The sequence below is a fragment of the Lepisosteus platostomus genome, chromosome 9 (assembly GCF_059453375.1).
Source record: "Lepisosteus platostomus isolate fLepPlt1 chromosome 9, fLepPlt1.hap1, whole genome shotgun sequence".
Taxonomy (NCBI): Eukaryota; Metazoa; Chordata; class Actinopteri; order Semionotiformes; family Lepisosteidae; genus Lepisosteus; species Lepisosteus platostomus.
Window position 1 is genome coordinate 47,123,956 of NC_142619.1, and position 14,939 is coordinate 47,138,894.

Below are 14,939 nucleotides of genomic sequence, written 5' to 3' on the forward strand. Positions count from 1 at the left end.
ATGTAGCAGAATAAAACCTAGTTTACCATATGTCCACTAAGGAAATCTTCATCTGGTATCTCACCACTAAGATGTTTCCCAAGACCTTGGCTAACACTTGGTTGGCTTGATGAACAGCAACGATAAAGCCATTTCCTTGGACTTCCAGTCCCATTGACAGGGTTTGCTGAACACAACATACAGCACAGCACAGCGCAGGGTCTGATTAGTGTGGTCTTGAATCTAACAGATCTGCAAGGCCTCATGAAACCATTCACACTTACACTTAACTGGGCCAGTTTAATCCCCTTTTCCCATGATTGGACTGTGAATCTTGAGGATTGGAGATGTGAACACGTAATAGTGCATTCCTTCAGAAGGTGAAGAGCTGAACTGTAATGTATTCCACTCATTCATATGCCTCCTGAATAAAATACTAAACGTACTAAATAGTTTGAAACTAGTTTGCAGACTTTCTGCTCCCTTTCTTGGCCTGCATAAACACAGGAGGGGTGTGAGATGGCCAAAAATCAAACCCTAAAAAACAAATTTTGTGCTGCCTACACAAAATAACTGAAGTTTTCACATTTTAAAACTGTCACCTTAATTTTTTTTCAAACCCAAGTGGAAAAAAAAAATTGGCATCACAGTCTGTCTGAAGCCAAAAACAAACAAATGCAAAGTGAGAGAAGTGTTAGGAAGCAAACACAGTTGGTGTTATTGAGTGCTTTCAGAGATGCCCGTTTCTATGGAGCTGGAAAACAAAACGCATTTAGGTGAAAAGCACAAAATATTTTTTTCCCCAACAAGAGCAACTGATGTTGGCCCGTTCAGAGTACGAGGACATTAAAATTCCAAATATATTTATAGATTCATTTTGGACCGCCTCTTTTGCTGTACTCAGAGTGAACATATGTCACTGTATTTTTCATCTATGAAACTTTCATTCCAGAATGCCACTGTACAGCTTGCTGACGGCCCCACACAGATGCTTTTCTGTCCACATCCTACAGTCCATTCTGTTGCTTACAAATGAGCTCCTCAAAATGAAAAGCACACTGTTCTCAGCTTCAACATCCACATTTCTGCACTTAACTTGAAAGGCTCTACAGTCGCAGAACACAGCTGTAAGCAATTCGCCCTGTGGCCTTCGGACACGTTTAGCCTACAAATACAATGTATCACTTATGCTCACTGCAGATCTTCAGAAAGATATTTCTTAAACCGCTAATACCAGTAAGCTGTCATGAATATAAGTGCTGTGCATTACCTTAGGCTAGTGTTTTGCACCTACTGTACATAATTTTTATCCAAACACCCTCCTGTTTGGATCAGAAAGTGGTTTAGTTTCTTTAACTGCTTATTTTAACATCCAGAAATGAATTCTTTATAAAATATGCTTATGAGAGATATTTCATATTCTGTGAATTGTGGGGTAAAAGTTGCTTTTTTAATTGCATCAAAGTCTACAACTCAGAGCAGACACTAAACTTCCAGGGCATTTTTTTAATGCACTTGAGCTTTCTAAGCACTGGAAACCCTACTTATGGAATTCGGAGTGGCTCAAGAGGAGTTGAGCTCCGTGCTCCAAAGGGCCTTGATAATGCATCTCTAACCGCATGGTAATCAGGTCACGAGCTGCCAGGTGTGGCTTTGGGATTAGTCGGCCCCGGATCTCTTGGCTCTCGGGGGATGGGAGGGAAAACGACGAATTCCCTGTCACCTGCAGGCTGGCGTGTGCTGAACCTCATCTGTGCTGCCAGAGATCTCAGGACACGTCAAGCAGAACAGCACCTCGCCGGCGGGCCGGTCAGAGGAGCCTGCCCACACTTCATTCTCAGCTCGGGGCACAGCAGTCATGGCCAAGTTAAAGGCACAGCTTGTGATCCCAAAAGGCATACAAATGGCTGACCCTGCGCTCTGACCCCAAGTTTCTCTCTCCCTGTCAGAGTGTCTGTGCGTCTCATGGGGAACAAGCTGGGGTATGCGAAAAGACATATTCCTAATGCAAGAAATTGTACATGGCTAATAAAGTGATCTTATCTTATAAAATAAAAACACAGTCATTCCATCTTGTAAAAAATTACACATGAAATAAGGGGCACAGGTTTTTGACTTTTTGTAAGAATGGGGGAAATAGATCTTCAAAAGCTGGTACTGCAGAGGATGGCTGAACAGCAGCAGGGGGGAAAAAGTATCTTGAAAATGATTGCTGGAATGAGGGCAGCACGGTGTTACAGTAGTTAGCATTGTGGCCTCGTGATTCCCGAGGTGCAATCATGAGAATATAAACAGGAAGTTGTTTGCGTGGTTTTCCTTAGGGTCTTCTGGTTAATTTGCTTCTGGGAAGGCTAGCCCTGGTGTGAGTATGTGTATGTGTCCGTGTGTGCCCTAAGATGGACTGGCGTCCCGTCCAGGGCGTATCCTGAGTTGCACTCGTTCCTTGCCGGGACAAGCTTCGGCTCCCTCACGCTCCTGTATTGGATAAAGTTGTGTCAAAAAAAGGATGGAAGAATGGACTACTGGGAGGGGAATTGTACCGTAACTGCAACGAAACCTCTCATAGAAGATCCTAATGCACTCGGAAGCCTCCTGCATGAAAGGAGGTTTTCCGACATCCTGGGTGGAGGAGTGGCATAGGTTCCCATGTGATTCCACTGTTTCCGACTCGAGATGATCTAAATGCAGCAGTTCAAGATGTTTAATTACTCCAGACACTTGTCCGAGTGCACTGCGGAATCTGACTTACTGGGTCGAGCATGCACTGAAATAGGGTATTCCAATGCTTAAAAATAATCTACAACATTTGTGCCATTCATCAAATTATTAAATATAGATAACACAGATCAGCAGTTGAAATTACATTTCTAAATTAACATTAATCTTAAATATTTAAACAGAGCATTAATACTGTCAGTAACTTAGAAGAAACTAACCTTTACTAAAAATAAGAGTATTATGCTTATATATTATGCATACAATATATATTTATGCATAAGTTATACTTTAGTTGAATGTTATGCATTTAGAAAGTTAAATTTTCAGTACTTTAGCACAACTAAAGTGTTACCACCATGAACAATAGTCAGATGAAAACTAAAAACTCTCCATACTGAAGTTTACAAATGCAACTTCATTCAGAGATTTTCCACTGTATATAGTGGGCTCGGCCCATTTCTTTGTTTTAATTTGGTCTAAAGACATGCAAAAATAAATCTTTACTTGTGTTGAGATATTCTGAGATTGCGATTAGTCAACATTTAGAGAAATGGAACATAAAAAAAATTGTAATTAAAAATATCAGTTGATTATGCAATACACAGCTAGCTAAATGCATACAGTGCCTTGTGAAAGTATTCGGCCCCCTTGAACTTTTCAACCTTTTGCCACATTTCAGGCTTCAAACAAAGATATAAATTTTTTATTTTATGTGAAGAATCACCAACAAGTGGGACACAATTGTGAAGTGGAACGAAATCTATTGGATTTTTGAAACTTTTTTAACTAATAAAAAAATGAAAAGTGGGGCGTGCAAAATTATTCGGCCCCTTTACTTTCAGTGCAGCAAACTCACTCCAGAAGTTCAGCGAGGATCTCTGAATGATCCAATGTTGTCCTAAATGACTGATGGTGATAAATAGAATCCACCTGTGTGTAATCAAGTCTCTGTATAAATGCACCTGCTCTGTGATAGTCTCAAGGTTCTGTTGAAAGCGCAGAGAGCATCATGAAGACCAAGGAACACACCAGGCAGGTCCGTAATACTGTTGTGGAGAAGTTTAAAGCCGGATTTGGATACAAAAAGATTTCCCAAGCTTCAAACATCCCAAGGAGCACTGTGCAAGCGATCATCTTGAAATGGAAGGAGTATCAGACCACTGCAAATCTACCAAGACCTGGCCGTCCCTCTAAACTTTCAGCTCAGACAAGGAGAAGACTGATCAGAGATGCAGCCAAGAGGCCCATGATCACTCTGGATGAACTGCAGAGAACTACAGCTGAGGTGGGAGAGTCTGTCCATAGGACAACAATCAGTCTTACACTGCACAAATCTGGCCTTTATGGAAGAGTGGCAAGAAGAAAGCCATTTCTCAAAGATATCCATAAAAAGTCTCGTCTAAAGTTTGCCACAAGCCACCTGGGAGACACCCCAAACATGTGGAAGAAGGTGCTCTGGTCAGATGAAACCAAAATCGAACTTTTTGGCCACAATGCAAAACGATATGTTTGGCGTAAAAGCAACACAGCTCATCACCCTCAACACACCATCCCCACTGTCAAACATGGTGGTGGCAGCATCATGGTTTGGGCCTGCTTTTCTTCAGCAGGGACAGGGAAGATGGTTAAAATTGAGGGGAAGATGGATGCAGCCAAATACAGGACCATTCTGGATGAAAACCTGTTGGAGTCTGCAAAAGACCTGAAACTGGGACGGAGATTTATCTTCCAACAAGACAATGATCCCAAACATACAGCAAAATCTACAAAGGAATGGTTCACAAATAAACGTATCCAGGTGTTTGAATGGCCAAGTCAAAGTCCAGACCTGAATCCAATCGAGAATCTGTGGAAAGAGCTGAAAACTGCTGTTCACAAACGCTCTCCACCAACCTCACTGAGCTCGAGCTGTTTTGCAAGGAAGAATGGGCAAGAATTTCAGTCTCTCGATGTGCAAAACTGATAGAGACATACCCCAAGCGACTTGCAGCTGTAATCGCAGCAAAAGGTGGCTCTACAAAGTATTAACGCAAGGGGGCCGAATAATTTTGCACGCCCCACTTTTCATTTTTTTATTAGTTAAAAAAGTTTCAAAAAACCAATAGATTTCGTTCCACTTCACAATTGTGTCCCACTTGTTGGTGATTCTTCACATAAAATAAAAAATTTATATCTTTATGTTTGAAGCCTGAAATGTGGCAAAAGGTTGAAAAGTTCAAGGGTGCCGAATACTTTCGCAAGGCACTGTATATAGTGCATTAAATAATCACTATAAATCAAATTATATATGCATGATACAGTGACATGCAAAGACAGCTGTATGTCTCATAGAAAATTAACAGCATTGTTTTCAACAAAAATACCTATATCGAAAAAATATATATTTGTTTCACCTTTCCTTTTCACAAGCTATTTTTCTGTGATGAAAGACTTACCGTGATATGTGATGCATCCAAAACATGAAAGAAAAAAAATGAAGGGAAAACTACAGTTCAGACCAATTTCTGTTTTCATTTGTGAAAACATTTGATCTTCTACTGTCATAATTACCACCTCTACCAACCTCTATTTTTCTATCAAGCAGTTTCCTGAGCAAAAAACATTTTTTTTCCAGCGCTGTAACCTGAATTTTTCAAGTGGCAGGCAATTTCATCAGTAATGTGCTTCCACTCAGAGCTTTTACATTGAATCTGTCAGTACTGTTTATTTTTCACTGCCATCTACCTCTTTTTAACTGATGACATCTGTCGCCAGATCAACCCCATACTGTTGCTACTTAGATTTGAATTATTTTTACTTCAAAATTAATTTATCCAGCATGCAATATTTTTTAGAAAAATCAAACGGGACACCTCGTTTATCAGTTTGTTCAGCATCTTATAATACTTCATTATCCACAGAATCTCCAACTTGACCCATGAAAACATTTTTCCCCCCCTTGTCATCTTCTAAAACAGGTCTGCAACACAACACAAGCAAACAGCTGTGGGTGGCAGGACGGTAATAAAGATTTTTGGCAATTATTTTATTTGACAATATCATTAATGAGGATGCAAACTGGATGGAAAGCACCGTGATCTTTCTGTTAGATCACCAAGCAATGCAAAACCTTAGAAAACGCAAGAATGGTCTGATATCTTGTACAGCACATCACAAAACGTTGAAGCTCCCGTGAGGCTTAGAAATTGATCATTAAAGTAAAAAACATTGTTGTTATTAAAGTCATGGACTGCTACAGAAAAGTCTCATTAGATGAACCGAAGTATAAAACCCGCTGAAAGAACATTAAAGCAGTTGCGAATGAAAGGAGGTCATTTGGCCGATTCAGCCTGTTTGGCAGTCAGTAACTGAGTGATCCACAGATCTCAGCCAGACGTGTCTTGAAGAAAGCCAGGGTACCAGTGTCAATGACGTGGCTGTGCAGCTGGTCCTGTACTCCCACAGCCGTTTGTGTAAATAAGTTCCTCCTGTTCTTGGTTTTAAATGCACAGCCCCAGATTGTACTTTTTTTTGTTTGTTTGTTTCCACCGGGTTGAATTTGTCAGTGCCTGTGAGGATGCTGAATACTGCGGCGGCGTCCCCTTACAGTCTTCTCTGTTCAAGGCTAAGAGGTTTTAGTTCCTGTAGCCTGTCAGTGTGGGAAAGTCTGCTGAAAGCTGAATTTAAGAAGGAAGGGGATTTAGTGTTTTGTGGTAATACTTAAAAAAGGATTGTCCAAAATTTGAGGTGGTGTTCATTTTCCGTTTTCTGAAGCGTTAACAGAACATGAGTATACTGAAAGAGCTCATTACCACATGAAACATTAATCAAAGCATTTTCAGAGATAAGCCAGGGATTCCCAACGGGTCTGAAGGACAACAAAAAATGGCCTCTTGATCATTAGGTTTGGTATCAGCCCTGCACTGATTTCTACATTTTAGAATTCAGGTGTGTTGTTCAAAATTAACTAAAGTGAACCTTGTAGAAGGATAAAAACAGGCATTGCTGTCTGTTCATCATGAATTGATCACCTGGTAAGAGCTAGTTAAAGCTAAGGGAGCAAGCAAGTTGAGGTGAGACTAAATAAAGTTCTGTTTGCTGTCCGAACTGCTCCAATAGGCTTTAGATTGTGTGTTTATGAAGCCAGGGACTGAATGCAAATGTAGTGCAGAAGGCTAGACAGGCAGGCAGATCAATTAAAGACATGAAGTAGCAGTTGGAACAAAAACAGCAGAAACAGTGGTCCGTCAGGATCAGGGTTGCGAACAACTGAGATAAGCCACAAAGAAATCATCAATCAAGAAGATGAAGGGAAACTATTCTTTTCAATTCAAAAGGAAAAGGTCAATGTTTGGAGGGTTTGGCATAAGTAGATGTACCATTTTTTAAACAACAGTACATGGTGAGAAAACAACCCTTGAATGACTTCCATGGCATATTTTGTTTTTATCAGAACCCGAATAACATTCCTGTAGGGAGTTTCTATAGAATGAGTACCAACAAACCAAAACAGAACTATATAAAAAAAAGTTGGAATTCCCCTGGCAAATGAGCAGACAGTTTTTTAGATGTCTGGCATCTACTACATTCTTAAGGGAGCCCACTCCACCTCCTCCACAGCCTCCTTAGACAGCTGTGTCAGGGTTCCCAACAGGCCTGCATTGTTGCCATGGTGGCTAGGAGGATCAAGCTATCCCACCATACTTTGCTGGTGGGCTACTGACCAGCCCACATGGCAAATGTGTGAAGTTGGACTCTATTCTGAAATACAGGACAAGCCTGATCTTCCACAACAACTGTAACAAAGCACGATGCACACTTAACTTATTTTTATGTTACAATGAGGCTAAAACATAAAATTACAAGAGTAAACTAGCAGAAAAAAAGAAATATAAAGGAAGGAACAACAACAAAATAGCAATACAACACACTATCTAAAAAGTAACTCTCATACGCAGGCTACTACCTTATTCATTATTCAGGGAAAGACAAAATAAGTTAACATACAACTAACATCCCATAGGCCTTGTTATTTCATGCATTCTATTTTAAAAGGAATACAAATTCTTATAATGACACACAAGGCATTTAGATAGTTCTGCTTCTAATTTCCGGTATGTACCCAAGGGTGCAAAGAGATCTCAATTAACATCACCATTGTTCCCTTCCCTGCCTCTGCATACTTCATGCATGATTGTGCTGCTTCCAGACTGCAGGTCTCATTTAGAGCAGAGCACCAGCTATATTACTGTTATTCATAGCTATTTACTTCTCTATTGCTCTGCATCATCAAAACGTAACCCTTCATCAAACAATAGATATCTGTGGAAAACTCCAACAAAGTACATCCTAGGACCCATAACAAAATAAAGATTGATACCAAGAAGGAATCTAAATTAAGCTTTTAAAGAACAAAGACCAAGCAGGTACTTTTAAAATAAACAGACCCCAATTTTAGACATATTTTCTTGTTTATCCAACTAATCCACTCATATGTGGAATTAATCCAAGGAAGGGCAGCCAGAGACATTCCAGGGCTGAAGGGAATTTCCTACACTGACAAGCTGAAGGCACTGCACCTTTTTAGTCTTGGGCAGAGAAGACTGTGAGGGAACCCGATACAAATATTAAAAACACTCGCAGGCATTGACAAAGCCAACCCAGGGCACTTCTTCAGAGTGAACAGTGAAACACGCACCAGCTGAAACTATGTGGGAGCTCATTTAAAATCGTGAACATAAGGAACTTTTTTTTTACCAAAAGGTTTGCAACAGGCTGCCCAGTCATGTTGCTGAATTCAGTACTTTGGCTTCTTTCAAGAATCAGCTGGATACCATCCATGAAATCCCTGGGTCAATTAACTACTAACAGGGCTTGGTGGGCTGAATGGCCTCTCGTCTGTAACCTCTCTAATGCTTTCAGGTGAGGCTTATGCTGAGGAAAGCCAGAGCTCTATGGGAAGGCTGCTGTACAATGTCCACTGCTGCAGGTTTTGTATCACAACATGGAAATAAGCCATTAAAGCACAGCAGTGATAAACAGTACTGTGAAAGAATAAAATCACACTGAATTAAACTTCCACTTTCGCTAACTTCCACAGATATTCACAGCCAGCTACAAGTGCTGACATACGGAAACAGCATAGCCGTGTGCAGTAAAAGCTCTGCTTACCTTTCTTTGAGCTTTCCAGGCGCTCCTCAAAGCTTTTCTGAACTTTAGTCCGCATTGGTGATGAGTGCCGCTAGCCCATTCCAAACTGAAAACGACCTCATGCAAATACAGCTCTCGCCAGCAGCACCTCCGAGATTTTTTACGCTAAAGCTGTTTCATATCCCAGTGTAGAGTGCTCAGCCAGAGTGCCAGCATTCCCTACTGCATTGCCGTGATGCAGAAGCGACAAACAAGAAGTTTGAAAAAGTTGTACAAAGAAGATGCTTGTTTACAGAAAGCAGGCGTAGAGCGTAGTCACAGCCCAATCCTACACTCTGCATTCCAGACCGAAAATAAACAAGAGGGTCTGTTGAAACAACTCCAAAAGATCTGTAATGGTGATGCTTCAGTAGCTCTGTCCTGACGAGAGAGCTGCTTGAAAACTGTAATTGCTTTCATTTCATGCCTTTATCGTCACAGGAAATGGCTTAAGTGATTCAAGAAATAACTTCAGTTTATTCAATCTATACTTTTTTTTGCTTTTGTAAATGTCCATTTTTTAAAAAAGGGTGATATTTGTTTTAACTTTGAACAACCAATATCAGAACGTCTTCCTGCTAAGTTGAAACCTTTTTTGAATATTCCAATAAAGTATTTAAATTCAGGGAAGGCGACTAGCCCAGATGTCCCTTTCACCTCTAATCACAGTTTAAACATGCACTTTTAATGACCCTCATATAAAAGATCACCTCAATTAAAGCAATAATAAAAGATCAATTTTCTACACTCCAAAGCTTCATGGTTTCCTAGGAATCTAGAATCTGCATCTCTTGAGTTTCTAACAATAAGGAAGAAATCCCCAATTATCCAGACTGCAGCCACGTATTAAGTTCCTTATGGTTCCTTCATACAAAATCCTAACAGAACACTGTGGGTTGTTATGAAATCGCACAGAAGCTGGTTATTTAAGAAGCCCACACAAACTTTTTTTTTCCGTGCAGTAAATTCAGGTTTTATTGTCCAGAGAGCTGATGAGCTACTAAAGCACGAGCTAAATGTGTAGGTGACAACTGATATTGAAATTTGAAAAGCACCCCCCCCCCCCTTATCTGGGACTTAAAAAATATATAATCAGCATCAAAAACAACAGCATTAAACTGTAATAACAGGCCTTATGAATTCCATTTGTAAACCTAGAAATTTGTGCCTACAGTAAGGCCATAAAAACAGATGTAAAAAACCTTAAACCTCAAACAAAAATGAACTGTGCTTTTAGATTGTTCCCAGCACAACACAACACAATTATCTTTTTATATAGTGCCTTTAAAAGCGGCTTCTCAAAGTGCTTTACAGAACGACAACAAAAAAAACACTGAGAGGAGAAAGTGGATGGGGGAGGGGTAATGGAATACAATAGAAAGGCCAAGGAACATACAGAACCGGCCTAAAAAAAGGTTTTCACTCTAGATTTGTGGGAGCTCAGGGAAGGTGACTCTTTGATATCTAAGGAGGAAACATTTTCTAGAGCTTCAGGCCCCATCACCCACAGAGTGAGGATGAGGTTGGGGGACAGACAAGATATACAATGAGATTGTGTACAATATATTGCACCTTAATAGCTGATTATGGGTGGCATGGTAGTGCAGTGGTTAGCATTGCTGCCTCGCACCGTTTGGGCCCTGGGTTTGATTCCTGGGATGTAAACTGTGTGGATTTTATAATTGGCCATGGTTTGAGTGCGTGTCTGTGTCTGCCCTGTGATAGACTGGTGTCCCTTCCAGGGTATATCCTGCCTTGAGCCTATTGTTTGCCGACTGATATTCTTCGGCTCCCCCATGACCCCGTATTGGTTAAGCGGTTAGAAAATGGAAGGATGGATGAAAGAATTTCTTACTAGCAGTTAATTAAGAGGCTGGTTGTAGTAACATTCTTGAATTGAGTATAAGTTGGGTAGCCTTGTCGTAACCCACGAAAAGATTTTGTGTGTGCAGGGCATGGAAATTCCAAAGATACCAGTGCTGTATGGATATTTAAGAGGAATAAATGCAGTACTTGTCACCAAAAAAAAAAACAGATTGCATGCAAGTGCTGTGAAGAAAAGGAAGGTAAATGGCATTTCAGAAAGGGAGATGGCTGTCACAGCCCGTTCTAGGTGACAACAGGAAATTCAGCCAAAGAATGAGAAAAGCTGAAAATGAATTTATTTCTAAAATGAATTTTCTTGCTCCTCTCACCCATTGCAAACTGCTGCAGGAATGGTTTCAAATTGAATACAGGAAGCACGGAAAATATTCTGCATTGTGAAACCTTTGTCACTGACTGTGAATGCAAACCTCTGAAGCTCTGTCACGCATTTTGGCTCTGGTACAGACTCCTCAGAGTCAATCTCTAGGTCTTATAGTATTAGGCATTCATGTAAAAAAAAGCAAAAATGTAGAAAATAAAATGCAAACATGAATTCATAATATTACCGAAAAGGAAATAGGGAAAAAAACACCCAAATTAAACTGCATATAATATTCCACGTAAAAAAAAGTAAATGTCTCATGGTATTTTATAAACATGTAGACAACTATTGTTGTATGCACATCAGAGAAGCATATGGGCCTTAGGCTTCAAATCGCACCCTTAACAGTATGTGTATATTTCTGCATTATACATATATGTATAAGAATTGAGACTTGAAAATACAATAAATGCTTACAGCTTACTTATCTGTTCTGTTTGTAACTAAGAGAAGTGAAAAGGTGCAATGAAAAAAGAGCAGAAGTTAATGTTTTCAGAAAGAAACCAAAACTGCACAAGAACACCATCACTGCCAATCCATGCTTTAGGTATCTTACTCAGCATCACATTTTGCACAGCTGGGGTCGTAGAAATTCAACAACAAGCTGACAGAAAAAAGGAACAGAAGAAGGTGTGCAGAACCCTGGTCTCCCCATCTGTCCCAGTGATCCAAAATAATATAAAAGACTACCTAGACCGCAGTGTCACTGACTGCAACAGGAAATCTTCAAGTTGCTCCTTACTTTGCACGCTGACACACTCCCTCTCAAAGGTATGGGTATACAAGAACACTTAAGACAAATTACCAGAATTTCAGACAATCTGACACTTGCAGGGGACCTACACTATAAGAACATAATGCCTGTTAGGGTATTATCATGGAATGGAAGAAGAAAGTGACATGATTTAGTGAGATAATACTGTATATTTTTCGGAATGTGCACTTAAATTATAGCCATTGGGCAGAAGATTCATTCTGACGGTGGCTGTGCCTTTCTTACCATGACACACAGAATACAGGGGTGGACCTGCCAAGCTCCACAGAACCCACTGTAAAAGTGGTAAGAAATTCAAACCACAATAACAAGACAGTTCTTATAAACAACACCATGCCGTTGGGATGTTTTTAAGAGCAAGAAGGAGTTGCTATGAATTAGGGAAAATGGAAGATAAGCGATGACAACTTAACTTTATTTGAATCACTGCTTTAAGATAAATCTATTATCATTCTCATCAGCTATTTTAATTATTAGTAATTAGTAACTAGGAAAGTGAAAAGATGGGTCTCCACCTCAACATCAAAAAGACAAAGATCATGACAACAGCTGGAAATGGAGCAGTCAAAATAACCATCAATAATGAAGAGATCGAATGTGTCAAGGTTTTCTGCTTCCTGGGATCCATGATCGACTGAACTGGAGACTGCGGCCCTGAAATCAGGCGACGAATTGCGTTAGGCCGTAGTGCGATGCTGAGCATGAACCAAATCTGGAAGAGCAAAGACATCAGCCTCACAACCAAATGCAAAATGGTCCATGCTCTTGTGTTCCCCATATCAATGTATGGGTGTGAAAGCTGGACCCTGAAAAAAGCTGACCGAAAGAGGATGGATGCTTTCGAGCTATGGTGCTGGAGAAGACTGTTACAGATACCATGGACAGCAAGGGTCACCAATAAAGAGGTTCTGGAGCGCATCAAGCCAGAAATTTCGCTTGAGGGAAAGGTCACCAGACTCTGGCTCACTTATTTTGGTCACGTGATGCGATCAGATTCATTGGAGAAAGCACTGATGCTTGGAATGGTCAGTGGAACAAGAAGACGAGGCCGCCAAAGAACGCGGTGGCTCGACGCCATCAAAACGGACACTGGCTTAGGCATAGAACAGCTGAAAGAGAAAGTCCAAGACCGGAAAGCGTGGCGAGAGATGGATCCGACTGACCGGATTAACATCATCATCAATTAGTAACTTCTCTGAATCTACATCCTCAATAATCATAAACTACTTTAAACATAGCAGGTGACCCTCTGCTCCTTCATCCAAAACTGAAGTTCGGTACTCAGATGATGTGTGGACAGCTATTACACACCAGACTGCAGCTCAGATGAGAAAGTGACTGCTTTATCAACTGAATTACAGGAGAACTTCAGCTAGGCTAGATGTTGCAAGCACAGAATTCAGCCAACACAACAGGGTTAACACCCCCGTTTTCACTTACAGTTCCCTGAAACCTTTAATGACCAAGCAGGATTACAGTTTAATATCTCATCCAAAGGGTGGCAGCTTCTACACCACAATTCTCTCTCTCTCTTATCATACAACAGCACTGGTTTGGAAATCGCGGTACGAATGGAAAAGTGCTGTTTTAACTTTACTGGACCAATATTAAGGGTGAAACAGCTGTCTCTGTGTGGTTGCTTGTCTTGTCTTGATCTATAGAAAAGGGAAACAGAGGTCTATTTAAATGGTTCTGCTTTGTAGTGCTGTAAAAACCTCATGATGAATATTCATATCTTGAATACATCATAGTCACTTCTGCATGCACTTAAAACACCCTAACTCCCATCAGTGTAAGTGATAAGAACCATAATAAACCAATTTCACTGATCAAGATATAGCCACATCACAAGGATGTCTCATAAGATTGTTCTGCTTTCATGTGCTGTACAAATGGCCATGCTAATTAATATTTAAATATCCCATCATATGAAATTGTTGCAGGTTAAGCATTTATAAACCGTGTCTGGCTATTAAAAACATTAATTTAAAAACGTAAATACCAGAGGTGAAGCAAAGTGATTAAAATTCAAAGCAAAGCACTTTGTGATCTTTCCCAAAACCATTAATTGGCCTATTAACGGATGCCTAAGAATGCCACACATTTATCAGTTAACAAAGCTTAACAAATTAGACTACTTATCAAGTGAGCATATAACAAATTAAATCAAAAGACAAAACAAATGGCTGTACAGTGCTTCTAATAATGAACAGGTGCTTTAAAACTGTTACAGTTGGGCTTATATCATTATTTTTTCATATTACATTAATTCATAGAAGTATGAATTTGCAATGACTTCAGTTTGTCCTTAGAGCTTGCCTTCTGCACAGATATTGACAGGTATATATGTCACTAAATACAGCCCTGGAAAATAATATTTTTTATAACAGACATACAAGTATTGTGAATAATTTTAGTTCACAGCAAAAACTGCAATCTACTTCATTAAAATGCTATCCAAGTTCATATTACATTTATACATATTTGACAGCCATTAGTATCAGTATATTAGTATCAGTTATCCCTGAATAATTCCACAGATTATTTACATACATCTCAGAAATATGAAACTTTTTTTTTCTATGTCAGGACTGCATTATCAGCAAAGCACATTATGTAATAACTCATGTCACTGAAATAATTAACTATAATGTACAGTTTATATTAAACATTTATTTATAATGAACAAAAGAAAGCATTTTTACTTAGAAGATTGTGATAAAGGATGGACTGTGATGGAAAATTTACATTTTAGCCTTAGGCATGTCTTAGCATGGTATTTGAATAATTGAAGATGCTGTTTTCTCCTACTTGTTAAAATGTTCTTCTTTAAAATATTATCTCTTGCAGAAGTATTGAATATTTAAATACTGAACAGTACTGAACAAGTGGAGACCTATGTAATGGTATTCAGCAGTACTCTGGGCTGGTGGTAAGCACTGGTGCCTCACATCTCCATGGTTCAGGGTTCAAATCAGCCCACAGGTGTCTGACTGTATGGACATTCATCATGCTTTGCTGATTTGCTTGGATCTGCTACTCAACATTGTA

General features: G+C 39.7%; 1 protein-coding gene across 3 annotated transcripts in view; it reads right to left on the reverse strand.

The window, feature by feature from the left end:
• usp6nl (USP6 N-terminal like) overlaps positions 1–14,939 on the reverse strand; it is an 86,237-nt gene that overhangs the window by 43,474 nt on the left and 27,824 nt on the right. Inside the window, exon 1 of one of the 3 annotated variants that reach the window (XM_088645314.1) lies at positions 8,848–9,225. The exons of the other annotated variants lie outside the window; for them this stretch is intronic. Within the exon in view, the coding sequence (XP_088501440.1) occupies positions 8,848–8,902 (55 nt within the window). The 5' untranslated portion in view covers positions 8,903–9,225. Of the gene's footprint in view, positions 1–8,847; positions 9,226–14,939 lie in introns of those variants that run through there. 3 annotated transcript variants of the gene reach the window in all.